The sequence below is a fragment of the Uloborus diversus genome, chromosome 7 (genome assembly GCF_026930045.1).
Source record: "Uloborus diversus isolate 005 chromosome 7, Udiv.v.3.1, whole genome shotgun sequence".
In the NCBI taxonomy this organism is placed as follows: Eukaryota; Metazoa; Arthropoda; class Arachnida; order Araneae; family Uloboridae; genus Uloborus; species Uloborus diversus.
In genome coordinates this window covers 7,320,354-7,347,396 of record NC_072737.1, presented here as the reverse complement: position 1 = coordinate 7,347,396, position 27,043 = coordinate 7,320,354, and the positions used below count along the sequence as shown (strand labels likewise).

The window sequence follows — 27,043 nt, the reverse complement described above, 5'->3', positions numbered from 1 at the left end:
GTTTAAAAAAACCCAAAAGTGGGCTAAATAATGGGTTTTTTTAAATGGGTTTTTCAAAAAAAAACCATTGGGTCCAATCCGGCCAACCCTGCTTGAAAAGTGTAAAAACTCAAGACCGGCACACGAAAAACGGGTAAACTGCGTACATTTTATGCCTAATCTGCAAGAGATGGCAAGTATATTGAAGGGAAAAGGTCAGGCAGGCAAGCTCTGGAGAAAAGTAGTTTCAATTGTTTAATGGAAAACTTACCTCCGGAAAGCAATTTTATCACAAGCCAAAGCTCCTCCTTCACAACAAAGGAAGTGAAGTAGCTTACAACATTTTCATGGTTACAGGCACTCATCGCTTGAATTTCTTTCTGCAGAAGAAAAAACATACATTGATGGTGAATTTTTATTATGAGTCTACTTAATGTTTTTTTAGAATTTTAATAAAAAAGTGCTGCAGCAACAAAGAAAATTAATACATGTAAGCAGAGAAACAAACACAGAATTTTTCTAGTCCAAAAACATATCGGATTTTTTGTTTTATTTAAACCGAAGTTTGATTTGATGACATGTTTCAATACAGCTAATACAATTATGTACCTTAGAGCAATTTTTTAGGTTATTACCATAGACTAATAATAAGAGTAGACCGAGCTTTCCAAGACTTGCTGATGAAAAAATTGGTTCATGGATACATCATGTGACTGGGTGGGAGGCTTGGCGAAAGCATTTGGCAGCATGGTTGCTAGATGGCAACATTATCTATAGTTTGGCACTCGACATGTATTTTAAGACGTAATGTGTTTTCATTATAATTTTTTTTCCAGGTGCAGAGATTGAACTGTTTTTCTTTTAGTTATGCATTATTTTGATATTAGTAATTAGTTTTTGATCAGTTTTCAGTAACTTTTATTTCATTTGGAACTGCTACGTCAGGGTTAGCGTGAACGTAAATGGCGTAAACGTTTTGCGTTAACGCAAAAATGTACTAATCGGTATCTTAAATTGAAATTGTAGGTAAAAATCTTACCGTTTGCCGATTCTTTTTGGGCGCTTGCATCTTTAATTGCTTAGAGAGTTACTGAAATTGACTAAAGAAAACGCACAATACTGTCTAAACGAAAAACTCACTATATTAACAAAATACTTACAACTTAGAATAACAAATTTACAAATCGGGACTCCATAAAAGATCATTCTTCCGTGTTCCATCAATTCTATTTATTTTATTTCTCGTTTATTTTATTATCGTATGCTACGATCAACGCCCGCTGTTGCTAGGATATCCACCAGTCACATGGTTTGGTTTATGAGCAGCAAAAGGGTTGCCACAGCTCGGTCTATTCTTATTATTAGTCTATGGTTATTACTGCATTATATGTAGAATCTAACCATGCAATGAGCCATGACAACACAATTTCTATGAAAAAAACTGTCCTTTATAAGTATTGACTAGTATTATAAGAGCTGGAGTCCCAACCTTTCTACCGGGGGCTCCCCCTCCCCCCGTTACAGAGCAAAGGTGCACCCCCCCCCCCCCACAAATGAGAAAAATCCTTTCAAAACACCCCGCCCCCTAAAAATTTCAATGCCACAGTCTGCACTATGAACCTAGGTGGACACCCCTGCTTTCTGCGCACCAGACAGACATTTTTACACCCTCCTGCAAAGTAGAGAGGATGTGGATAACGTTGGTCAGGCTTTGAGGTACAGAATTGTAATATAAGACTTACCAAAAGTTCATCCATATTCGTATTCCAATTTCTCCAAGTTGATTCTCTTGATGGCACATTTTTCTTTTACGAGTTTTGCAGAGGGCACTGTGTACGATCGCAGTGGCTCCGACACCTGCGGTAATGCACAATGAGTTAAAAACAGGAAAGCAGTTTCAATCTTTGTGATTTTGCAGATACTTCCAAATTGATTTGAAAAAAAAACTCACTTAGAGTATATTCACGATTGTTAGAATACTATTGACAATGACAGCACAAGCAAATAAAAAAAAATCAACACCTCTTGGAGCGATTGACGTCAAAATTGAACCAAAGCCTGTTTACATATGGATTCACATATATTCCAAATTTTAACCAGAACGTAGCATTACTTCTTGAGATAGGGCACTCACAATGGAAAAAAAGAACGGGCGATTGCGCTAACCCCTTTTTTAGCTGTTGACACCAAAATAAAATCAGCTCTTATACCCACTAAGGGCTACTTGCCGATAAATATTTCTTTCATTCTGTTCATTATTTCTTGAGATACAGCAGGTCACAATTGACGACAAAAAAAGTTCTATAGCTCAACCCCCGTTTGAGTTATTGACACCAAAATTGAATCAGCACCTGTTCCTGCTAATGGCAACATATGGACCAAATTTTTTTTTTATTTACTTCCTGAGGAATAGCAACAGGGTTGGCCGGATTGGACCCAATTGGGTTGGACCCAATGGGTTTTTTTGAAAAAACCCATTTAAAAAAACCCATTATTTAGCCCACTTTTGTTTTTTTTTTAAATTTTTTGAGAAGTTTTTAAAAAAAGTAATTAATTTAAATACTTTTACAATTTAAACTTCTATTTTGTTTGTTCTTCACCACAGATAATGGACATAAAAAATGAATTTTGAACTTTAATAGTATTTCTTTAACTCTTAACGGCATTAAAAATACTTCAAAGATTTAAAAAATATATTATTTAACTTTTATCTTTAACTGGTCAATAAATAACTCAAATTATCTTGACTAAGTCCTGTCACGTCTGGTTTTCTCAATATTTGTAGATTGTACAGAGGAAACTACTCTAGCTAAAAGGCTTTCATGTGAATTATTTTCTGCAACCCGACACGTCACAAATTTCGAATTAACAAGTTATATTTTTTTTTAGAAATTAACAGGTTTTACAAATGGTCGGACAGAAAACAGAATAGGATGTAAAGTATTTTCATTATCTTACAAAAAAGTTTAATATGTCTTAATCTGTACACAGAAATAGAAAAACAGGCAACATAAAATTCAAAGAAATGTCTTGATTAAGCTGGAATTCAGTAAATAGGGATTTAAACTACTTGAGGTTCTACAGTAGTTTTGCATAAAAAAATGAAATACAATAAAGTAAAATGCAAAAAAAAAAAAAAATAGTAGTAATTAAAAACGAACAATAGATTTTATCACTCAAGAAGTAATTTTGCCTTAACTGTTGGTAATCATGGAAACTAAAAAATCTGAAACTTCACCATTCTTGGGTTTCGTCGTCTTTCATACTCTTCTTCAGAAAATGCTGAATTTTAACTAGTTTTCCAGCTTTTTTTACCCCAAGACAATTCTTGTGCTTTGTTCATATACTTCGCTACAATATGCTACAAGTACCCTACATTTTCCCTAAAAAAAGACAAAAAAAACCCACATTTCTTTTAAAAAACCCAGCTTTAGTTGGGTTTTTTGGGTTTTATTTAAAAAACCCTGGGTCCATGTTTTTTTTTTAAAAAACCCGGGTTTTTGCCAACCCTGAATAGCAAGCACGTGTAACTCAAAAAACATCCCATTGCTCCACCCCCCCTTGGAGGAATTCACGCCAAAAACCAATGGGCACAAGTTCACATAGGGGCTCATATGTGTAAAAAATTTCGTTGGATTTCATGCGGTAGTTTTTGCTGTAGAGCGGCCACAAAAAACGGGTCACACACAGACGTGACACAACACAGACAGACATTTTCCAAAAATAGTCGAAATGGACTTAGCACACCTCAAAACGTTCGAATCCGTCAAAATTCGAAAATTTGCACGAATCCCATACTTTCTTCTATATATATTAGATATAGAAGAAAGTAAAAAGGTATACTTTTCCGTTAAAAAGGTGCATACGCAGGGCCGTATCTAAGGAGTGGGTTTTTTAGGGTTCAAACCCCCTTCAAAATTTTTCAAACTGGTTTAAAAGATGCTTTTCATCAGACAGTGGGTTCTGCTTAACTATGTTCTAATACTAATTACTTCAAAGTGACTGAACAGCTTGATGCACGAGGTCGACGAAATTTTGAAGAATGCAATGACTTGATTAAAGTGAAAAACAACGTAAACTCAACTCTGTTCTCTCGCAACTTTTGGTTGTGTTGGTGAGCTTTCTGCACTGATGAAGAGGCTCCATTGTAGCCTTGAAATAGCTATGTGCTGTATCTTTTCCAATATTTGTGCTTTATTTAAGTTGTTTTTCACTTTAATCATATTGTAGCACAAAGCTTATATGATAATTTTTCATATAATGCAATGACTTATTATAAATTTTTAAAAAAGTGAACGTTTTTATTTCTTTTCTGGAAACGTTTGTTTATAATAGCCTAAGCTGCGAAAGGCAAGTAAATATTTCAGTAAAATGTAAAGTTATATGTCGTTTAGAACCTAAAACAAATTACAAATACAGGATAAACACTTTTTTTTTTTAAACTATGCAAGAATAGCTCTGCAAAATAAAAAATAAGCTTAGATAACTTTTAAATACTCTCTAGAAACAATCTTACACAAATAGACACTTGACAGAGAGATCCCATGTTTAATAAACTGAAATTGAGGAATTCTTTAAAGGGCGTAATTAGTTTCACTAAGTCAACTCTTCTAAAACGATTGGTAGCACACTTTGTTTACGAAAATATACAGCAAGGAAAAACGCTTTAAATAAATTACGTAGCAATTGAAAATATCACTATTACATAAAACAATAAATAAATAAGCAAATGGCTCGGAATTTCGTAAAATAAACAAATATTTCTGAACAATAGAGAAACGGCAATTCCTTTATCTTGTACACTAAAAAAAATGTTATATTATAGCGGTTTTAAATCCATACAAGAGCTGTAAAATCAAAACAAATTATCCTCCAGTAAATTTCTAGCATTAGCGAGAAAATTCTCTTTTAGAGTATAGGTACGGCAGACAAGTTATTTTCTATCGAGTATGACACATGCATTTGCCCATTTAAATGCCGGTGACATAAGTCAACAAATACAGAACTTCAGCAAACAATTTGACTCCAATCTGAAGACCACACATTCAAGATCATTGTGAATACTTAAAACTCACCGATAACTTCTCCTAATTCGTAAGAATCTTGATCATTCGGCCAGCTAACAGCAGTAGTTGCAACCGCATCGGCCATTTTGCTAGCTAGCGTGTTGCCAGCCGACATTCGCTTATTTTTGGCACTCATCAGCTGGGTAGTGGCGCTGATTTTTCGATAAGTTCCAGGTGAACCTGGCAGGAAAAGTCCAGCTTTCTCGGCTCTGACGGAATTCTCACTGAAAATGATAGTTTAGAAATTAAGTGCCGGGATGTGAATCACGACTTTTGAATTCGTGACATGTAAATGAAGAGGAACATAATTAATTAAAACACAGCACAGGCATTGGGTGTTTTTATTTCCTCCGAACAATTCTACGCTGGAATTTCATGAAATATTACACAGCAGCATAATCCGTTAAGGGGCCGTGGTAGCCTGATCGGTAAGGCATTGGACTCGGGGGCCGGAGGGTCTCGGGTTCGATCCTCGCTGGTCGAAGACCCACCGTCGTCATTAAAGGGGACTGGGCGACGTTAAATATGCTCGTGGTCTCAATGTCCTCCAAGTGAAACGATACCTCTGGGGGTGCTAGCACCAGGTAGCTATTAGCTCTTGGACTAGTTCTAAATTCTCATTAACTGTTCGATCCGGTGATGGTGCTGCCATCTATCGGTATATAAAATAATGGAGGCAAGGCACTTAGTATGCAGTCCTCGACATAAATACAATTGAAGTCAGTTGTGACTCTGAATAGGAATAGGAATAATCCGTTAAAAAAGAAACTCATACAAGTTGGCGAGACAAGTCTACTGTAGAAATACGCAGCGTGTTGGGTTCCGTGTTGCTCCTGTGGTAGAATCTTCGCGTCGTATACCGGAGGTCGTAGGCTCGATTCCCACCGATGACCGGGGAGTTTTTCAGACTTAGATCCAGAGAGGGGGGGTCATTCCTAGGGATCATGACTTTCCCCCTTTAAGTGATCAGAGAGTGCCTAAAATTGCGTTTTTGGGACTTGCATTTAGAAAAAACCGTCCTAAGCCCCCTATTTATGCCCAAAATTGACTTCTTCCGGAAGTGACCTCCTCCAAAGCCAGAAGCTGGATCCGCCTTTTGCGTTATTTCTTTCTCTTTGAGTTGTAAGTTTTACTGTGCTTGTCCATAGAGCCAAAAAGCGCTATGCTCGCGGTGCTCTGTGTATGTGAAGCTGGTTAGTTTCCTATGGTATAAAGGGAGAAAAATACAAAATGAGTTTGACTGACGTAAAAAATAGAGCTCTTGACGGATTCTTTCGTTTCAAGTAAAATGACGAAATGACTGGAACATTACAAACCTTTCAATCGCCTCTTGAGATTGAGGAACAACCAGAAGTCGCAAGAGACCATATCAGGAGCCTATTGAAGGAATCTGGTTCATTTTTTTTTCTTGCCGAAAACACCGAAATCAAGTACGAGAAATGTGCTGAGAAATTGTCACCAAAAAACGTCTGCATCTTCCAAATGAAGTACGTTACCTTTCGATTAATTGTATTTTGAATTTGCCTTCAAGTCACACTTGTATGTCCAGATAATTGTTGCAAGAAATTGGAACTGAAATGCCACAGATCTCGCCTTTTGAGTTTTGAGGGAAATATTCGCAAAGTTCATGACAGTGGTTTTACTTTGACAAGACATTTTAATGTATGCCAGCCAGAGTATCACAGAACTTTCAAACATATTATTCAAGCTATCACGCTTTATAAAGTCCCAAACAAGATTTGTGCACTGCATTATTTCAAGATGTTAATACACTCCTAACCAGGGCAGTGGAGTCGGAGTCGAAAAGTCGGATTCGGAATGATTTTGAAGTAAAGGAGTCGGAGTCAAAAGTTCGAAATTTCAAGAGTCGGAGTCAGTCATGTTCCCCTAAAGTCTGCAACTCTGCCAGTGCTTGCGGAGTCAGACTTATTTTCGGGTTAAGGTAGGCGAACACCCTAAATATTTTTTTCTTCAATATTCATTGCACCTTTCTGAAACTTATTTTTACGATTTATACGATTATTGAACATGACATAAATAAGACATTTTGACTGAATTAGTTGAAAAAAAAAAAAAATCGATAGGTTTTTTTTTTTTTTTTTTTTGTTTTTTTTTTTTTTTTTTTGAGCAATCACGATTGCTTATTGTTCTCAATTGACAGTCCTTGACGTTGTGGTTCCTCTTTCAGCTTGGACCAGCAACAGTACCGCCCACCGGCGGCGGCACGGCTGCTCTGGTCCTGAGCACTGTCCCCCGGAATCCACTTCTGCTGGGTGGTGGCGTCCATATCCTACACACGCATGCTCATACACCCTCGCCTACACGCGCGCGCCTTTACACACATACACAGGCCTACGTGCGCACACTTAAGCCTGCACACACACACAACTATACACACATAACCACCCAGGAGGAGGGACATGCTTGGGGGAGGAGCCATTTCTAGAAACAATAGCACCCAATGAGTAGGGCCCTGTCGCAACTCGTGATTGCGAAAAACATAATTTGAATTCAAAGTTTCAGAATTCAAATTAGAGTTGGTTGAAGGAAGAGGGTCATAGTTTTTTTTTTTTTTTTTTTTAATGCTATATTTTTAGCCAAAAACTACCATTTCCTTAACACTTCCAGTGCCTTCATTTTTTCATAATTTTAAAAACTCTTTCTGTCTATCTCTTTGTGAGATATCAAAGAGTGATATGACCCTCCAATTTGAAAAGAATTAACTAAAAACAGGTTTTATGGGTAAACTAGCTGCGTGCCCGGCGTTGCACGGGCTACCTAAAAAATGTAAGAGCAGTCCAGTTGATGCTTTTGTAGTACACTGACACTAGTTTCTAACGCGTTAAGGAATAAATAAATGCGCGTAAAGCAAGGTTTGCAAAACACCAGTAAAACATATTTTTGCCAAAACACCTCATCAACGTTAATAATCGTTATCAATGATACAAGTTATGAGTACATTTTCAGTCAGCACAAAAGGGGAAAATATATGCATTATCAACTATAATCTTTACTCACGTTAAACTGAATTACATCTGATAGACTATATCGGAAATATTTATGCACAATAACAATCCGCTTTTTACATAAAATAGTCTACTACCCGGCGTTGCCCGGGTGTTTATTAATGCAACATACCACTCAGATAAATATTTGGATGGATTCTATCCACATGGTCGTACAAGAATTACATCAATCCGTTTTCCAGGTACAAACCCTCAAAGAACTCAAATAACTTGTAAATCACTCATTTACTTTACGACGTGCACGGTCCTCCTCGAAAATGAAAGTTATGTCATGTGACGCGTATTTAACAATCAGGCTTGAACCAAAAAAAAAAGTCACTGAAATTTTGCGGCAGATTGCGGAAAACCCCAAAAAGTAAACATTTTAAATCCCCTGATTACAGGAAAAGCCTCAAAATAAAAACAAGAATTTTACCTGTTCATATTCGAGAAAAAAAATGGCAACAGATCTTTCATCTCAATGATTTTCTTCACCCGCTATACATTTTAATAAAAGCATTGTTATGGAAAGTTGAGATGAAGCACTGAATAATAATTTGAATGGAGGAAAGCCTTCGAAAAATAGGGATTTGATTTTGAAATCTAAGAGTCATAATTAATAGTTTTTAATTGCTATCTCCGCTAATTATTATCGGAGGATTATGTTAAATAGCCAAACATGAAGACGGGAAGATGACGAATCCATCGATACCTGGTTCGATGGTCAGTTCACTGTCGTTCGGGAGAAGAAGCTTGGACATAGATAGATAGATAGATAGATACTCAGATTTTATATGTATAAGATGTTTGAAAATTTCCCCCGAAAAGAGTGCTTTCTGCCCCCTAAGTTTAATTATTTCAAAACCACATATTGCATGTACATTAACTTTTCGAGGTTTATATTACACTAATTTAATCCATTACCATGTTTGCAAAGTTTCAAATCTTCAAAGTTAATACTTCTTTCGCTAGAGCTGTTGGCGTAAATAAAAACTTGAAAACGTGGTTATGAGAAAATCAAGAAAGAAAAAGTAAATTTCAGCTATAAGCAGTGCATTTGAGTTTAGTCAATGTCTTCTAGTTTTCTCAATAACTCGTCGATTTAAAAAACAATTGCGGATTTAGAAAGAAGAACACTAAAACTTTTTTCAAAATCGATTTTTTTCGAAAATAAGGGTATTCGCCTACCAGAGTCGGTTATTTTCCCTCCGACTCCGCAGCCTTTCTAACTATTTCGGCGTCGAAACATCTGGTAATTTCATTGGTTGCAAGAGAACGCAGTTCCAAAATAAATTAAAATCAGCAAAGCATGAAGACTTCCAATGAACAATTAAACTCTCTAAGTTCCGCCGACTTTAATTGAAAAGGAAAGGCTGGTAGAAAAGCATTTTGCATTGGTCAAAAGCTAATTAGTTTCACTTTTAGTTTTTCTTATAGTTTCCTTAACAAGTTTGCGTTCAAAAGTTTTATAAAGTCATTGATTTTAGATTAAGTTAAACATTTTTCATTTTCGTAACTTCTGTTATCGGTAGCATATTAAATCTAAACCTTAAAATCCTAAAACCTAAATAAACCTTAAAATATATATTCAATCATACTGAATTAATTGATCACTTCAAAAACTAGAAAGATTGCAGAAGCATTGATAGATTTTGCTTGATAAAATTTATGTGCGTAAAAATTTTGCTTATAAAATTTAAGTGATGTCCGACAATTATTTGATTAATTTTTCTAAAGGTTGACCTTATTTCTTATTGAGGGGAAGGGATGTTTGTTGGTGTAAAATAATTGTTAAAACTCAACAAACGGTCGTGTTTTTAATTGTACATATTTTTTGATCCAAATACCTCAAGATGCATCAATAATTAAAAATATTAAAAACTTGACAATTTATAAAAGTTTTAAAATGCTCTATTAAAGTTTCTTATGTTTTAAAATAATGTCCGAAGGTCTTTCTTCCTGAAATCAATTAAATAAAATATGCGGGGGGGGGGGGATCATTAAATACTTTTGATATAATTCCAAAAGTTTTTCTTTACAAAAATAAGTACTTTCCAAGCATATTTTCAATAAATCAACTATGTGGTGGCCCCAAAAGGGGAAGCATAGCGCCGACTACGCCATTGAAATTCCAAGGGGGATGTTTCCAATAGGTCTTAATCTCTCTTTTGGAAGAGGGTGCTCTGTAGCATTCGGGAAAGGGGGAAGTGGCGTCATTGCTATCGGGGTTGGGCACTACTGCGTATGGAACAAAAATAAATTTCCGCTGAAAATCTTTTATTACAAAATAGAGGCAAATGTGACGCTTTCTATAGCAGAAACAACGGTAAGTAAACAAATACTGAAAACAATTGAGTAGATATTCATAAAGAGTGCATTTGTTTGGTTGAATGCTACACAACTCCACACACAGTATTAGACAGAAGTATCCGGACACCTTTAGAAACTGACCTCTTTACTGAATTTCTAGAGAAATATCTGACGAATCATTTTATAACTTTTGTCACATAGAGAGCATGCTTGAGCTCATGCTATTACATACAATTTCTGGTAAAATTTCTAATTTGGCGTGCAATTAGCGGACCAACAATAAATTGAAGAAGCAAAAACGTTATTTTTTTCATCCAGCATCATAAAATGAAGTTTCTAAGTTCAAGCTGCAAATTTAAAATTACACTACCCGGAAAGAAAAAAAAAAAAAGAAAAGAAAACATTCAAAATGCTTCTGACACCATTCATTCTGATTCTAGCGTAAAATGACCCCCTACATCCAAGCATGACCACAGTTTTTCCGTCACTACTCTCCACTTTTTTGGAAATGGTATCCCCCTTTTTTTTTTCAGTTTCCGACAGTTTTATAGCCATTGTTTTGGCTTGGAAAGGGGGCATTATATTAACCATTTGGCTACAGAGCTGAAAACTTCCAAAGCATGAACATTTGTTGCAAGCTGGGAGACTCAGGAGGGTATTCCCGATTAAAATATTTTTTAAATTATCAAAAACGACTATTTTTGACAGAGTTTCGAGCAAGCTCTTATCAGTCCCATGTTGGAAGAAAATATTCACGTTGTTAAAAATAAAAAAAATAATTAAAAAAATCAAACATTACGTGTTGCATTATAGTCGCACTGCAGATCTTCAGTGAAGAAAGTGCCCGTATTATTTATTCAAGTTACATTCAATTAAAAATAAAATAAAGCATGCTTATTATATAGCCAGTGACGTACAGAGCACCCCCGCAACTCCCGCTGCGGGGGGGGGGGGTAAAAGAGGCACGAGGGCGCACGCTCTGAAAAAATAATCCTAAGTTAAGATCAAATAAAAAAATCGAATGGGGGGGGGGGACGCACTTTTAATCTTGCGGTGAGACGCACCGAAGTTTATGTACGCGAAGCATTAATGAACATTTACATTTGTATTCAGTAAATTACCGCCCAATTATTCGGTCACTCGTCTGGTCTGCTAATTCTATATTAGCTACCAGTTTGTTTCGCACTCTTGGCTTCCTTAAGAGGTTTTTCCATCTCCATCTCAGTCACTTTCCTATGCCGGTCTGATGAGTGCTAATAAGCACGAAACTGCAGTCCTCGGCTGGAAATGACTGAGCTGGCGGTGTATTTCACGTATTTACATTTGTGTTACATTACAATTGTTACCTCCCCCATTGTTTCTTACTTTTTGATATGTTTAATTTGTTATGTACAATTGTCCTATGATGGACATTAAGTAGTATTAAGCAAGAATATCATTTACATTCACGACGATGTCATAATATCCTCCAAAAATGCTAATTCCTGCCACAAGTTTTAAGTTCTTTCATAGCGGGCAGAATTCAGCAGCAAGCTTTACTAAAATGACAGAAAACTTAACAGCTTGCAAAAAAAACCACTACAGTAATAAGTTACTAAAATAAATTTTTTTAAAAAACTCCGATTGGGTCGCAAATGTAGAATCAAGAGGGAAAATTGAAAATCCTTTTAAATTCCCTTGTACTATTAAAAATCAATCACAAGTATTTTATTTGTTCACAAATAGAAACTGGCGGCAGACAGTGGAGTATTTGACCGAAAATCGTGGCCAAAACTAGTTTGAAATTTTCACTCTTCTGAAGGCGACACCCTTGTGTGCGTTTGTGCGCTGTACGGCGAAGCTATCCCACTTATAGACAGACACGAAACTTGATATACAAGTTGTCTGAAAGGTCTGATGTTACAATTTGAAACTCGATTTTTTAAATTTGAATTAGAAAATGAAATATTTAATATTTTATCCTAGTAAGCGTAGAAAAAAAAACCAATGCATCACTAGATAGGAAAAATAATTTTCTTCAGGAATATGATTTGTTTGAAGTTCTAACGTAATTAACCGAATTTCTAGGAATTTACAAAGGGAGGTCACTTTTTCGACTTCTATTCAATTATTCAATCAATGTAAACTAAAATTCCAGCATCCAATATTCTAATAATGTTAATGGCTCTGAAACTTTTTAAGGAAATAATATAAACACCTTACACTGTTAAAAAATTTTCGGAAAATTTACGGTAATTGTTACTGGCATCCATGTTGCCAGTAACTACTACCGTAAAAATCAAATGTTACTGTAAAATTTTACGGTTTCCTCGGTAGACCACAGCAACCAATTGGAGCTGGGATCGCTTATTTCTCCGGTATAAATTACCGTAAAAATCAGCGATGCGTTAAGTCCGCCATTTTACAGTAACAATTACCAGAAAATCTTCCTGAATTTTTAACAGTGTACCTTCATTTACAGCGAAAACGGTGAAGTTATGTTGTTTCACTGATTTATAATGAATTTTTTTTCAATGAGATGAAATAAAAATTTTCAATAATTTTCACTCGATCCGAAATGGATTCAGCAGTTGGCTGCTTGCCAATAACGCTTTAACAAGTGATAAGTAAACATGTTTAACGTGATATGGCTGTTTTTCCCCATCATTTTCCTCGAAGATATGTAATTGAGAAAAAAAAAAATAATAAACGGTTCAAAAATCCTAGTGTTCTGTACAAAACCCTAATTTGAAACCAAAAAAAAAAAAAAAATGAATTTTATTCTTTTCGTTCGGTTTTAATCATTAAAACCCTGAGTTAATCATACACAAAAGGAATTGAAGACAAGGGTTTCGGGGTTACTAAGAAACTTTTTTCTATTGTAAAAAAAAAAAAAAAAAAGAAAGAAAGAAAAATGAACTAGGAATTTATAACTGTAAAAACACTCGAAAATGGATATTCAAAAGCTCTTTGTTTTTGAATTTTATACATTGTACTTATACCCGTACCTTGGGTCGATCCTTAGTTTTACATAGCGTGATGTGTCCCGCTAAAAATTGTGTGAACAAAAACTTGGAACTAAAATTTAATACAACTTCAATTTCACAATGAGTAGGTAAAATGTCTTAAATGTGGATAGCTGGCTAGCGTTAGGAGAAAATTACAAATATGCTACGTATAAGGGGGAAAAGACCCCCCCCCCCCTCCCCCGGCACATTATTTGCAACAATGATCTGAAAAAATTTAAATATTTATTTATTTTATTTAAAATCTATCTCAATTTTAAGGAAGAGAAAATTTTCTTAGCGAGATCACAAAATAATTGAATTTATTACCTCATTAACGTGCATGAGAAAATTAACATAATTAAACGCAAACACATGTTTTAGTTGTGCAATGAATTCCTTTGGCGAAGCATAAAGGTAAGCATTTCGAAATTAATTAGATGATTCTCATTCCATAGCTTACACTTTTATACATTCGTGAAACGGTTTCTCGTAACCCTGAAACTCGTGTCTGAAATTTTATTGATGTTTGTGAGCTTAAATATGTTGATTTTTCATTCAGTAGTACTTTTGATAACTTTTTACAAATTTATTAAATCTTTGTAGGTAAATTCAGTTTAAAATCATGACTTGTCACAAAACGATTGGATTATGCACTTTAAAAAAAAAAAATTCATTAAAAAAAAGGGCAGTTGTAGGCGGAAGATTTTTTTTTGCAGAAATTAGCACTAGAGACTTTGCCAAATACGATGCAACTTTCAAAACAGCCCGACCGAGCCCGACACCCATTTAAAAAGCTTTCTCTAGTTATAAATTAAGGCGAAAAGCCTTTAAAAATCTTCCGTACCAAGTTTTCTTTATTTTTTTTACAAAAAGAAAATAAAAATATTTACTTTAATTTATAATTAGCACAAAGCCCTGACATTTCTTTATCCCGTAAAATTGATTTGGGTCAATTCCATTCATTTATAAAGCCACAAAAAAATCTACATTGAAACGTAATAATTAAGCTGAAACGTAACAAAAAAGCGAAAACTATTATAGAAATCTCATTTTTTACCGAGGCTATGAGCAATTGTACGTGACTCAGGTTTCCAAAACTGGTGCCGATCGATGCACCAGTTAGTCAACTATCATAGAATAAATTTTCATTAAAATCGGGTAAATTTTTAATTTTGGACTTTTGGCCAGGATTTTCAGTCAAATACTCCACTGTGCGACAGCTAAAAATTTTCAATCATTACGTTTTATTTCCTTGTCGGCTAACAATGAATTCGGTTACCAATCGCCGTGAATAAATGCTTAGACTTATTTAAAATCTCCCTTTGAAAAACGTTATAATTCGAATTCTATATAACATGGAAGTTCAAAATTCATTCAATCAGACACAGAAAAAAATATTTTTTATTTTGGTACTAAATTGAAAATTTTTAAATATGTATTCACTGCAAAAATCGCGAAAAACCTTTTAGAGGTTTTTAATGAATATCTTCGTTAATTAATGTTATCCGAAAACGCAACCTAGCTAAAAATACTTTCGATCAACTCTCCTTTCAAAAAATTTTTTTTTTTTTTTTTCAAAATCGGTCCATTCGTTTAGGCGCTACAGTGCCACAGACAAATACACAGACACACAGACTTAAAAATTGAAATGAAACATTGAAAATTTGACAAAATTCTAACATTTTTACAGGAGTTATTATTATTATTTTTTTTTTTTTTTTGCGCATACGCGAAATATAGCAATTTGTAACCTTCATAATTTCGTAAGCAAGTACATGTGGCTACCTCTTACAAAACTACAGACCATTTTCATTTATCACTAAAATTTAAAAAGATATCGCCGATCAATGAGTCTTAGAAAGTGGAAAAAAAGAACTGTCCTCCACAAATAATCTATTTCTCTCAGGAATTACGACATGGAAATACTGTAGATTACGGACAAGTGGTAATTTGCATACCAATAAACTATTTTTTGAAATTCAGTTTACTTTTATTTTATTTTATTTTTAGCAGTTTTCTACTGGGTTTTCAACGATTATTATCAGGTACAACAAATGCTGGTATTTAATTTTTATTCCTTTTATCATATTTTCATACGCTATTTAGAAAAATTGTTAATAGTATTTCAAAGTTTTATATATGTTCCGGCCGATAAGAATCATTTTAATATGAGGTTCAGTAATCGGGTAGAAACGGGTTGAGTACCACTATTATAGAAGAAAGTTACTGTTGCCAATTTCTCCAAGGAAAATAGTTTTGAAAAGTTATTTCTTATACGAAATTACGAACTGTTCCTTGTACGGTTTATCAAAAAACATAAAATGCTTTGAAATAGAAGAGGACGAGATCGGCCTTTTGTTAAGAAATTCACATTTCAATCGTACTATTTTTAATTTTACAGTTCTCACTGTGAGAATTTGCAAAATACTTACCTTTATTCTTCAGCTCCACAAAGAAAATATACAAGATTTAACAGGCAAAAAGATACACTGCTGATTTATATCTCAAAATACTCAAATTATGTTCCGATTTTTTCATTTTGTAGAATGCAAAGGGAATTAATATCGTTTTAAACTGTGCTATTGGGGAAAGTTTGATTTATTCGTTTTGAAATAACATTATTTATTCCGCTGGAATACACGTGTGGCGTACATTCATTAAATTATTCCTGTTATATTTCACTTTAAAAAATACCACTTTTTTTTTCTTTCTTTCTTTTAGCGAAGATTTTTGCTGATCGCCATAAATTCGAAACTTTGGGTTGATGACATTCTAGTGCAGTCAATGAAGGTCATCTATGGACAAACAATTTTAATACAACCACCTTTGAACGAGATATTCGAAGACAGAAGGTTAATTCATGGTCACAAAAACGAGATTTCACTATGATGGATTAAGGATCAGAAAGAGAAATGGATATAGAAAATGGAAATTTCATCGCATTTTTACAAATTGAAAAATTGAACATGCTTCACACTCACATGAATACTTCAGCTAAAAAAAAAAAAAAACCTTAGCGCAATGAATGGGGCTGTTTCCTTCAGTCAAAAGTTCTACTTTTTAACCGACTTCAAAAAGGAGGCGGTTATCAGTTCATACCGTATGTATGCTTGTTTGTCCATTCACAGCGTCTCACCTAGTGAACCGATTTTGATGATTCCTTTTTTAATGGATAGGGGATGGCTCAACTTAGGTCCCATTACTTTGTTTGACCATATTTGTTCTTTAGAAAAAAGTTATGCGCAAAAAACAGTAAATTGCAAGCAATTTCCCTATTAAATGATGAAATATAAAACTCATTGTTACAAAAGTTTGGTGCCACACAACAGTAACATTAATAGTAATTGTAATGATAATTTTGAATCAAGGCTTCTCTGACGCAAGCATCTAATTTCTTCACTGTCATTGGCTCAATAGTAGGGGCAAATTCACTTTTTAGAGCACTTTTGAAGTCGATTCTATTTTATTTTTTTTAATTTTTTTTTAGTCACTGAAATTGATAGAATAAGCAAAAATAAATAAATAAATAAATAAATAACATGGAGCAAAAAAAAAAACCTTTCATTTTACCAACGGTTAATTTTTAATTACTTTTTTAAAATGTCCGATTTTTCGGACATTTTAAAAAAGTAATTCGGAAGGCGTGGTCTTTATGATGTCACAAATGATGTATTTTGGCGCATCTCCACAGGCGCAATGAATGCTTACGCTTGCAGTCTACCGCGTTTCCACGTTGTGATAATTCAGTAGCGAGTTAAATATTGCGCTCCGTTCTAATGGCAACAGTGAATGGCATTTTATCCTTTGTGATGTCATATGCAGAACTGTAAACATTGAAATTGCACGGTTTGAAATAACTGTTAAAAAAATATTAAACTTTGTCCAATCATTTAAAAAATGGTTCAATGCCATGTTTTTAAGCATGCTCTTTCAGAAAAAAATACTTTTAAAATTTCGGAAACGACACCGTTCAGAAATTTTGTCGTACGGATTCAAATGGTTTTCCCCCCACCTCCACCCCACAACTATACCAAAGACATTGCCAGCAAATAGAAAGTGTTATGTTATATGCTATGATCACAGCCCATGCACCACAAATGGATTTTAAGGAATGAAATACATAAATTAAAACCTTAAGAACGCGATTTTTTTTTTTTTTTTTTTTGGTGCGAGAATAGAATTACCGAAAACTGTTCTATCACACAAACTTGTAGATGAAATTGCATACATCTGTTTTAAATTACACGTGCATTTACAATGGGATCGCTTCCAAAATTTTAAAAGTATTTTTTTTCTGAAAGCGCATGCTTAAAAACATAGGATCTGACCATTTTTTGAATAAATTTGTTTACGTTTAATATTTTAAAAAAATTATTTAAATCGGAGCGCTTTCATTGTTTACTGCTTCTGCCGATCAAATGATGAAATGCCATTCAGTGTTGCCATTCATAATGCAAAACATTTAATTCGCATCTTTACTCACGTGTATTGGCAACGACAGGGTTGATAGCAAGCGTAGAGCGCAATTTTAATTCGCTGCTTGATTATCATAACGTGGAAACGTAGTAGAAAGATGCGGCAAAGTGCATCATTTGTGACGTCATCAAGACCACGCCTTGTTCAAAAAATAGGACATTTTAAAAAATTAATTAAAAAAAAAAACTGTTGGGAAAATGAAAGTATTTTCTGAGCCCATGTTATTACTATTATTATTTTTTTGCTTATTCTATCCATTTCAATGACTAAAAGTAGTACTTTTGACCGAAGGAAACCACCCCATTAATATTTCTCTTATAATTCAGTTTGAAAAATTCTAGATTTTTGACCTTGATTTACAATTGCAACAAGTACTTCCTGCATAAATCAATTTAATTTTGACTTAGTTTCGTTTTTGCTATATTTTTTACAAACTATTTAATGCTCTTTTTCATCTTTTTACTTGTTTTTTGTTCTTCGTTTTGCTTTTTTTTTCAAACTTAATTTTGTTTGAGTCTTCAAATTTAATCCGGATAAACAAGGGATCCGAACAAACGGTTGCCGGATAAACGATAGTCTATTGTGTCTGGAAAAACCAGCGAAAAATGGAGTCAAAGGTGGTAACGGTGGTACGACGAAAGTTATTTGTTTTTATGAGGAGAATTAGTGACGCACAGACACAAAAAGAGCAAGAGAATTTAAAGTAAAAGTAACACGTGATGAAATGTTTACAATATTTGGAATAAAGTGTGTATCACGACGAAGTACTTTAATTACATCCTAGAATAAAAAACTTTCTTGATAAACTGATAACGCAAAACGACGTTTACGCCAAAAAATTATTCTGTCAGTTTGAAGATACGGTTAATAAAATTAATGAATTCCTCGAACGTTGAATCAATTCAACGGCGTGCATAATTTTCGAATCGTCTGCATCTTATTATTCCACTCTCACAGAACAGCGGCGACACCTGTGGTCAAAAGTTGAAGGTTGCAGACCTGATGAAAGCTGCTTCGAACCAGATACCAGGAGTGCAAAATACTTTCAAGGATCACGTGAAGAATTCTTTTCTTATTGCACTTTTATAGCGACAATGAAGAAATCGGAGCATGCTGCCAAGAGATAAGTTACATCGAACAAAAAAAATATTTCAGACACTTAAAAAAAAAATGTTATTGAGCATTCGGAAATGACAGCACTTTGAATAACTTTGTGGGTTTTTTTTTTTTTTTGGAATGCTAGACAAATTTATAAACCATTTCGATGATTTTTCACTACTATCAATGAAATATAGAGAGGTGAAGGCTGAGAGATATTACTCGTAAATTATTGGGAATGGGCAACAGTCCTGTTAACCCTTTGAGAACCACGGTACATATATTTCCCTGAAGTTAAAATTTAGTTTATAAATTATCCAACGAAAATAATTTATGAATTATTTCTTTCCCTGTTTTTGAGATATCAGAATCTTAATATAGCAAAAATAATCACAAATAAATCATTGCTTAAAAAATATACACTAATTTTTTTGATAAATTTTTTTGATAAAATCGCAAATGAAATAAATCTGCAGACAAACTGTCATGTTTCTTCTTTTTTTCAAGATCAATTTTTAATTGAAAATTAATTGAAAGACATGTCATAAATTATTCGAATATTTCTTAGTTGAATAAAAAATGACTGAGTCAAATTTATACAAATACAAATACAAATGTGACGACCAGCAACAGGCTCTGGGCCCAGCTAGGCTGGTCCTAGTCAATTAATTAGTCCCCAATGAAGATCAATGGCCCTCTTAAAGCTATCCACTCCCTTGCTCATTACCGCCTCTTCCGGTAAGCTATTCCAAGTGCCCACGACCCTGCTAAAGTAGTAGTTTTTCCTGATTTCCAAGTTAGCCTGAGATTTAAATAGCTTAAAACAATGACCCCTTGTCCTGCTTTCCCCACAAAAATTTAATCCATTTACATCTTTCATTTTGATAAATTTAAATAACTGAATCATGTCCCCTCTGACTCTCCTTTGCTCCAGGCTGTACATGTTAAGCCTATTAAGTCTGGTATCATAATCTAAATCTGAGAGTCCCCTTACTAATTTAGTTACCCTTTTTTGAACCCTTTCCAATACAAAAATATCTTTCTTCAGATAAGGCGACCAAAACTGAACAGCATACTCCAAATGAGGTCTTACTAAACTCCTATATAAAGGCAGAAGAACTTTCTTAGATTTGTTTGAAATAGATCTATTGATGAACCCAAGCATTTTGTTGGCTTTGTTACTAGCAATACTGCACTGTTGACTAAACTTGAAGTCCTGATTTATAAAGACACCCAGATCCATAACATTTTCTGCCTGATTTATGACTGAACCCTGTAAACGATATCTCATACGCTTATTTCCATGACCTAAGTGTAGCACTTGACATTTCCCTACATTAACTGCCATACCCCATTTATCTGCCCACTTAGTAATATGATCTAAATCCTCTTGCAGCTGTTTTACTTGTTCTTCATTTTCGACAATCCCCATAACTTTTACATCGTCAGCAAAACAATTCATGCTTCCAGAAATATTTTCATTGATGTCATTCATAAATATAATAAACAAAAGAGGCCCTAAAACTGATCCCTGAGGAACCCCACTTAAAACATCACTCCAATTAGAATGATTTCCTCTCACAACTACTCTTTGCTTCCTACCAGTAAGCCAATTTCTAACCCAAAGTAAAGTTTTTCCTCCTATTCCAATGTCAGCTAACTTGCTGAGAAGAGCAACATGCGGTACCTTGTCAAAAGCTTTTTGAAAATCAATATAAACAACATCCACACATTTTTTGTTATCTAAAGCTGAGGTAACCTTGTCGTAGAAATGCAATAAATTAGTAGTACAGGATTTACCTTTCCTGAAACCATACTGCAAACTAGTCAACAGACTATTAGTCTCTAAGAACATCATGATCTTAATTTTGATCAAAGTTTCGAAAATCTTACAAATCACCGAAGTCAAACTTACAGGTCTATAATTCCCAGCAATACCTTTAGACCCCTTCTTGAAGAGTGGCGTTATGTTAGCCAGCTTCCAGTCCTCTGGCACCATCCCCGAGTTATAAGAAGCATTGAAAATATTCAAAATAACATCCACTAATTCCTCTGCACATTCAACTAAAATTTTTGGATAAATATTATCTGGTCCCGGAGCTTTAGTTGCTTTAATCTTTTTCAAATGAAATAAAACCTCCTCCCTGGAAAATACCAAATCCTCAAGCTGTATAATAGCTTGTGTCTTGTTAGTGTCAACTGTTGAGATACAGTTATCGTTAAACACACTGGAAAAAAAGTTATTTAGAACATTTGCAATATCCCTATCGTTTTGGATTAAATTTCCATACTCATCAACCAAAGGCCCAATTTGACTGTTTCGAGCTTTCCCAGAATTAGCGTAAGCAAAAAAACCTCTTAGGGTTCCCATCAATGTCATCTGCCAGCCTTTGCTCCAATTCCCTTTTCTGAATCCGTACCAAATACTTAAAATTTCGCCTTGCCTTACCATACTGGAGCCTCTCCGCACTCTGACCAGTTTCTTTAAACTTACGAAAAGTGGCTTGCTTATAATTAAGAGCTTCTTTAGTCTCCCTGGAGAACCACATGGGCCAAATTTTGGTACTAACACCTTTTCTCCTAAATGGAACATAGTCCCCGACGGTTTTAGCAAGTTTATCCTTAAATTCCGTCCACTGCTGATCTACGTCGCTATTTTCCAACCCTGACGAAAAAACCTCTTTCAAGCTCTGCCTAAGTGCAACAAAATCAGTGTTTCTGAAATTGGGCACAAACCTAAAATTATCATCTTTGCACACTTCAAATTTAACCCGGAACCTAATGCTGTTATGATCACTATCTCCAATATGCTCCCCTACACTCAACCACTGAACAAAACTACCTATGTCACAAAAAACTAGATCCAAAATCGCCTCCGCTCGAGTTCCCTGAGTTACAACTTGATCTAAGAAACAGTCACCAATTACTTTTAAAAATTCCTCTTCTTTGCCATTACCAGGGTAAAAATTATTCCAATCAATACCCGGAAAATTGAAATCCCCCATTATGATAACGGATCCCTTACTGGACATGTCACTAATAATACGGTACATCTGTTCATCTTGTCCGTGGTTTGAATTAGGTGGCCTATAAATGTTTCCAAAGCGTAGCTTTTTGCCCTTACTGCTCATCAACTCCAGCCAAACCATATCAATATCAGTAGGCTTATCATTTATGACCAATTCATTGCAAATAAAATTGTCTCTAACATAAAATAAAACCCCACCACCTCTTTTACCTACTCTATCCTGTCTGAACAAATTATACCCAGCAATATGTAATAACTCTGCATCAGATTCGGTAGCCCATGTCTCTGTAATTCCAATAACATCCAACTTCTCATCCATAACTATGCTTTTCAATTCATCCATCTTGTTCCTAATACTGCGAGCATTGGTATAGAAAACTTTAAGCATGCCTAAGTTGCTTTTATTTAACACCCTGAAATTTCCTAAATTACAATTGTTAACATTACTACTCTTGTTCGTCACTTTATTTCCATTTCTAGCAATACCCAAAAAAATTTCATTCTCTCGATACCTGATGCTTAAACCATGCCCCCCATTCCAACTTAGTTTTTTGACTCCGAAGCCCTTAAAATTAATCCACTAACCATTTTGACCCCTGTAGAGCTCAGATGCAGGCCATCCCTAGCAATCCAATCCCGTTTACAATGACTCCATACATCAATAAACCTGATACTGCGCTTTTCGCAAATTGACTTCAGTAGCAAGTTCATACACCTCGCACGTTGATTTAGCCAGCTCCTATGCACTCCATACCTGGGAAGCAAACCAACCACTTGGACATTCGTCGAAAAGCTGGTTGCTTTATCCAACAGGGATTCCCATTCCCTAGAAAACTCCTCATTTTTACTGTGGCCTACATCATTTGTTCCCACCCACAAAGTAACCATGTCCTCCTTATTCAATACTCCCTTCTTTTCAGCAACCATATTAACGTCTTTTACCCGAGCCCCTGGTAAACAACACCTAGCCACCTTACGCTTTACTCTCCCAACTGTGTTACCCACCTCCCTTACCATAGAGTCCCCCAAAATTACACCCTTAGTTTCCCAATCTAACTCCTCATTTGAAACTTCTCCCTGAATCTCTGGAACATTTATACCCTCTGCAACTGGCCTACACCCTAATGCTAACTGGGCTTCCAAAACTAGCATCTTAAGTCTTAAGTCTGAGAGTTCAGCACATTTAGTGCAAATATAATCCTCCTCAAAAACAGACTCATTTTCCCCCTTATACAGGCAGAACATATGATATAAATCACAAGAGATCCACCTGTCCCCCTTCCCACTCTTTACCTCTTTCATAATGCATATAACACCCATTTCTACTCAGTGAATATGTTCCAAAAGGCAAAACAGAAAGATAAAAATGCAAAAAAACACAAAATAAATACTAAAAACAGCAGTAAATAAACAGAGTTGCTACACCCAACAAAGCACACAAGATCAAAAACCAGGAGATCACCACATGTTAGGCTTAGCTCCAAAAAATGCAAAAACACTTCAAGAATACCATAACAGCAAAAATGAGCCCCCAAAACACAATAAAACTAAATTACATGATAAAGTGAAGTAAAAAAACCTAAAACTAGACAGTAATAATGAAAAATTATAGTAAACCCCCCCCCCCCCCACTTATCAAATTAGCAGCAATAACACTCCCTGCATCACAGGCGCCCTCTAGTGGCCAAAAAACCCCCAAATTTAGCAAAAAAGCAGCCATTTCTAATGAACACATGCAGGAATTTTACTTAGGAATGTACTCCATTTGGAGGAAATAAAGAATTAGGAATGAGGGAGATGCTGAAAATAATTTGATGACTTCCATAGAACAGAAAAATCGAAACCATAAAAAACTAGAACGTGGCCCCCTAACAAAAACTGCAGCGTCTGTACACAACTCTATATTTTTAGAATTTAAAATTTCAAAATGAATTTAACTTGCAAATTTTTCTGAGAATCAGAATACGAAAGCCCAAAAAAGTAGTCTACAAAAACTGGCCACAATGCCTCCCTAAGTTCCAATGACCAAAGAGAGCATAATACGAGTGCGTTTTGTGGCTTCAATTTCCAAAAGTTACCCAAGGTCGTATCCATGGAAATGGTTTTAAGGGTTTAATCCATTCCGTTGAAAAAATGAATAACAAAATTAATTTTTAACAATACACTTAAAGTTTCATTTTAGAGTTAGCGTTAATAGTCTTCTCTTCTCTTAAAGGGTCGGAGTGGGGTTTTGCAGTTTCAAAAAAGTGATTTTTTTTTAATTTTTTTTTTTTTTTTTTTTTCATTTTGCACCTTTCCCCTGAAAGATGCCAAATGCAACCTGTAGTTTTAACAGTGGAGGGTGTAAAGTTAGACAAACAACGTTAGAAAAAGCACAAACTTGCCAATTACAGCAGACACGTGTTTCGGCGTTACAGGGAACGCCTTTTTCAATGCAAAAATTAATGAGCTTATGGATGAAAAGACATAGACCGCACTAGGAGCCTACGTACCAAATTTCAACTTTTTAGGACATACCGTTTTGGAGTTATGCGAGATACATACACACATACACACATACATACGTACATACGGACGTCACGAGAAAAGTCGATGTAATTAACTCGGGAATCATCATTATGGATATTTCGCGTGTCTATACGTTCTTAGGCAATTATCCACGTGTGGTCGAGTCGAAAAAAAAAACTCAATATTAATTCGGGGGTGAATAAAATGGAAATTAAGGTCGATTTTTGAGGGAAAATTTTTTCGCGAATACAATACTTCCTTTTTTGTAAAAGAAAGTAAAAAGGAAAAAAAAGTAGGACTGAAGTTCCGAGTGCGCCCTGTTGTTTGTAAGATTATTATAACTTTTTTTACTACTTATGCGGGAATTGTACATTTAATTAAAACAAAAAGCGTTTATTTGGCGTACTTATAGTTCCATTCTTGCAATCATAATTTAAAGTTTTTATTTAAGTGAATAATTTCCATTATTTTAACTCTAGAAATTTGATCCGGATAAATCGAAAATCAGGATAAACGGGGGCCGGATAATTGAGATTCTACTGAGCAAGAGAAAAAGCTGGAAAGGAAAGAAATTTGCAAACCAAGAACAGTTGTTATCATTGATGCTTATTTTATTAATACGAAGTTTTCATCTGTTTTTTTTAGAAACAAATTTCAAACTATTTGACTTCGACTTTGCAGCAATCATTCACAACACCCGATAAAGAAAATCAGTTATTTTGGAACATTTCAGAACATATATTTGGATTCATAACATATTGAGCGCGACAACGGGCTCACTTGGATCGACTTCGCAGACCACATCTGGCCCGCGGGTTATAGGTTGGGCACCACTGAATAACCAGAATCATCTCATTTACAGCTTTCTTTAAAATACACGTTCTTCTGAGGCAGCTTCGGTATAAAATGTATTTCTCATCGAATTTTTGTTCTATCACAACATTCATTTTGCGGGTGCGGTCAACTAAATCAACTTTTCATATAAGATTAAAGATCAGAAATACCACAGAAAGAGTGTAGTATTGATTTTTGGGTGGCAACTCCAAAAAGAGAAGTATTTCCACCGAACGCAAAAAGTTGGAAGACATGCAATTTTGGAATGAGATTTCATTCCACGGTTTTTATCTTTCTTTTTACTTTTAGGTTTAGCAGGATTTTATAAAATGGAAAAAGTTCTATGCCGGCGAACAGAATTTTATTTATAGTCATACATAGAAGTCTATAACTCACATTTTTGAAAAAAAGCGGAGGAAAATATTTCGTATCGAAGACCGCATTTCATCAAAGACCACATTACATTTGAAATTCCTAAAATTTGAAGAAAAAAGAAAAAGAAAAACCCGTGAGAGACTAAAGATTGCACAAAAATGAGTTTTCTTCAGCAAAAGAATGCTTCGGGAATTTTTCAATAGGTTTAATTAAAAAAACATATAAATCAATATTAGATTTTTTTTTATATGATATACTTTTTACTTCCTTTTACAAAAAAGGAAGTATTGTATTCGCGAAAAAATGTTCACCCAAAAGTCGGCCTTAATTTCCATTTTGCTCACCCCCAAATGAATGTTGAGTTTTTTTTTTCAACCCGAGCACACGTGGATATGTGCCTAGGAACGCACAGACACCCCCCGAAATATCCATTTTGACGATCCCCGAGTTAATTACAACTAGTTTTCTAGTGACGTCTGTATGTACGTATGTATGTGCGTATGTGTGTATGTATGTCGCATAACTCAAAAACGGAATGTCCTAGAAAGTTGAAATTTGCTACGTAGGCTCTTAGTGGGGTCTAGTTGGGCACCTTTTTTTTGGTTGCATTCGTATGCTCCAAAGGGGGTCTTTTGCCCCTTTTCGGGGGGACATCATTGTTAATTTCGATGTAAACTCAAATGGTGTTATAATTTGGCGAACATTTAGCGAGATATCGCCAGTCTTTTGGTGGCCAAGTTTTGTCGTCAAATTGGCGACAATGCGACAATATGGTTACATGTGTATTCGATTGATTTTTATTACAATAGATTATCTAAATGGAGGGAGGGGATGCTCTTACAAAACGCCATATTGTTGCATAAGAATTGAATTTCTCAATAACTACCATAAACACACAATGAGGTTAGTATAATCTTTCAGTAATACTAATTTCATTTCACAAATAAAATTGAAATAATAATAAGAAGAACAATATTATTTTTGTCACCAATATATAAATAAATTAAAATAAAGAAATAATGGAAAGTATTTCTTTGGATGAAAAATTTCGGAGGGGGCATACCCCCTTGCATACGGCCCAGGAATAAAACAAATTATACTGTTAATCAAAACTACTAAATGATTTCCAATTTATTTTCACATTAAATGATGCAGATGAGCTTTTGAATATTATTTTTGGAAATGTGTTTTTCTTCAACTAATTGATCAGTCTTCGTTGATAATAAAACATCTCAAAGCGAGTAGGGTTGCAACGAATCTACGCATCCCTTTCCATCAGGGCCAAAACAGAGCATTTTACTTCAAAATCAGTTCAATTCATGAGTTTACTACACAGTGAAATCCTTTTACTACGAAGTTCGAGGCAATTTTGTCCGT

The 27,043-nt window shown here is 34.8% G+C and overlaps 1 protein-coding gene across 1 annotated transcript in view; it reads right to left on the bottom strand.

The window, feature by feature from the left end:
* Window positions 1-27,043, bottom strand: part of LOC129226523 (serine/threonine-protein kinase OSR1-like) — a gene marked incomplete at its 5' end in the record, with an annotated part of 204,431 nt that overhangs the window by 48,334 nt on the left and 129,054 nt on the right. Inside the window, 5 exon segments of the mRNA XM_054861132.1 lie at window positions 251-359; window positions 1,722-1,748; window positions 1,750-1,788; window positions 1,790-1,836; window positions 5,055-5,269. Coding sequence (XP_054717107.1) covers window positions 251-359; window positions 1,722-1,748; window positions 1,750-1,788; window positions 1,790-1,836; window positions 5,055-5,269 — 437 coding nt within the window.